Source organism: Orycteropus afer, unplaced genomic scaffold (genome assembly GCF_000298275.1).
Source record: "Orycteropus afer afer isolate SDZICR_OR568_19922 unplaced genomic scaffold, OryAfe1.0 scaffold00021, whole genome shotgun sequence".
In the NCBI taxonomy this organism is placed as follows: Eukaryota; Metazoa; Chordata; class Mammalia; order Tubulidentata; family Orycteropodidae; genus Orycteropus; species Orycteropus afer.
This window is the reverse complement of record NW_006921608.1, coordinates 3,406,295-3,408,728: the sequence shown is the minus strand read 5'-3', so window position 1 is coordinate 3,408,728 and position 2,434 is coordinate 3,406,295. Positions and strand designations below refer to the sequence as shown.

The 2,434-nt window shown below is 34.0% G+C and overlaps 1 protein-coding gene across 1 annotated transcript in view; it reads right to left on the bottom strand.

Annotated features, from left to right (window-relative positions):
* EIF3E (eukaryotic translation initiation factor 3 subunit E) overlaps positions 1-2,434 on the bottom strand; it is a 74,202-nt gene that overhangs the window by 12,338 nt on the left and 59,430 nt on the right. Inside the window, exons 8-9 of the mRNA XM_007934772.2 lie at positions 1,473-1,599; positions 559-660 (exon numbers count right to left, since the gene is read on the bottom strand). Coding sequence (XP_007932963.2) covers positions 559-660; positions 1,473-1,599 — 229 coding nt within the window. The remainder of the gene's footprint in view (positions 1-558; positions 661-1,472; positions 1,600-2,434) is intronic.

The following is a 2,434-nucleotide window of genomic DNA, read 5'->3' as shown; positions in this document are numbered from 1 at the left end:
TAAAGCATTTGACTACTAACCAGAAGGCTGGTGGTTCAAACCCACCAGCCACTACTCAGAAGGAAGGTTGGGCAATCTACTTCCGTAGTGATATTGCCTCAGAAACCCAAGGAGGGGTCGCTATGAGTCGGGTCTGACTCGATGGCACACAACAACAACAACAAGCTTGACGAGTTTACAACAAATGCTAAATAAAATCTTGTGAAAAATTCTAGAGACAGGACCACCTTTGAAACAAATTAGGAATCTCAGTTATGAAGTACAAGTCATTGAAACCATGTCCATATATAGAAAATATTTTACCTATGTACTCATTCAAGGCAAGAGTTTAAAATACTTACAATGTTCTAAAAACTACCTGAACAAAAGTATATACAATGTCATCAAACTTCAGTTATGTCTTCTACCTAACACTCTTAAACAATATGCCATCTTAAAATTAATAAACATATTTCTAATATATTTACTGTGTTATTTTAATTAAGTCATTGGGAAATTAACTCTTAAAATATCTAAGAATCTAATATCATTAATTTATAAGTAAAAATTCATACTTACGGATTCACATTCTCTCAGCTTTTTCTGAGCCCCATCAAAGTCAAAGTTAACATATAAGCATTCAACAAACTCGGTAATTGGGTCTTTGTATGTGTAAGATTCCTGTAAAATTAAGTCAAAGATGAAGTTGGGTCGGATTTAATGTTTAACAGACTGCCTCTATATATCACAATATTCCTGTTTTCTTTCTTCTTCCTTGCCGTTCATTTCCAGCACATTACCCATTATCCCTACTCGGAGCAAATAATTGCTCCTACTTGATTCTGGACCACAGCTGAAGCTTATAATTCCTTCCAGACCAAGTTCTCTAAATTTTAATTGTAGGACTATTAAGTTTTTCAACTTCCCCTACTTCTAAAAGTCTCCCTTAGTCAATAAAGAACAGTAATGAATTTCCCTATATATAAGGGTATTCAGACCCTAGTCAACAACAAAGACTTCTTTATATTTAAATCATTGTTACCCTCAAATATTTAGCTTTTTCTTCTAATCCACAATTTTACTGAGAAGCTCGTTGAAAATCAATCAGTGGGGCTTGAGCTTTTGTACAACTTGGGGACTATTAACATTGTACTGTGTGATAAGGTCATCCTTCTGGAGTTATATAGTTAGTGACCCACCAACACAGGCTCTAGATTTCCTTCAGTCCTTGCAACAAGAGCAACAGAAGTATATAATGTGTAATAAGTATCCACCTAGCAGACAGCAATAATCATTAATATCTCATCAAGCATAAGTATATCCTAGACTTAAACATAGTAGTAAATGACCATTGGAGGCTGTTTTATACTTCATGTATACCTTCCACCTACTTAAAAGACATTTTTACCTAAAAGAACTAAGAGTCAGAAAAGTTAGACTGCAAGTTTAGCCATTAAAGAAAGAAAGAAAGAAAGAAAGATTTTAGTTTTCACCTGTTGAATAACCTTGACTAGGTCTTTTAACACCTGCCGGCGTTTCCGAACATCTTTGTTTGTTATGACTGCTGTAGTCAAATAGCGGAGAATATGTGGACACATCGTTTGAATTGCATTAAGATACCTAAGGAAAAATACAAAAGTGATTTAGTATTTAAAACATACTGATTCTTTTCTAGATCCACGATCATATGTGCCTTAAAGAAAACACTTAAACAGCTCATTAGATCATATTGTTTCAGTAAACTAAGACTTCAAACACTTAAGCACAAATATTATAAATGCATCTCCTCCAAGTAAAAGAAACAGAATTCAAATTCAAAAATGAAAACTGGTGAGAAAGCCAGCCAGCTGGTATTACGCAGTTATGAGTAAGAAAGCGATTCATTGAAGAGATTCATAATCCTGTTGTCGTCATCCAGTAATCAGTATTTCTCTGACATGAACATTCAAGCCTCAAACTATACAGCTCCATCTCCCATCATAACACACAAATGATTGTTTCATTTCTTAAAGCTGTCTCCAAATGGATTGTTCTCTCAAACACATATCCTATAAAGCCTAAATCCTAGCCATCCTTCAAGGTCCAGCTCAAATATCCTATCTTCCAAGTTCTCTCACATTATAGTATTAATCAATCTTTATATTTTATTATATTGTATTCTCCATAAAATGTTGTTTCAGCCTTTTAGAGGACCCTAGAATCTGATAATAACTTCAAACACACATATTAGCTAGTCCTACTTAGCCGCTTTACAAATCTCCTCTAAATAAGGCAATGTAAAAAAAAAAGAAATACACAAAAATAAAGCAATTTCTAGGAAAAGATACTTAAAACACATCAGCTAAGTCACGTCATCTAAAACAAAATTAAGCCCAAATTTCAGGTGGAAAATTTTAAATTGCAACACTTCTTCAGAGCAGTTGTTTGTCCCAATAGTCTCTTATGTGACCTCAAG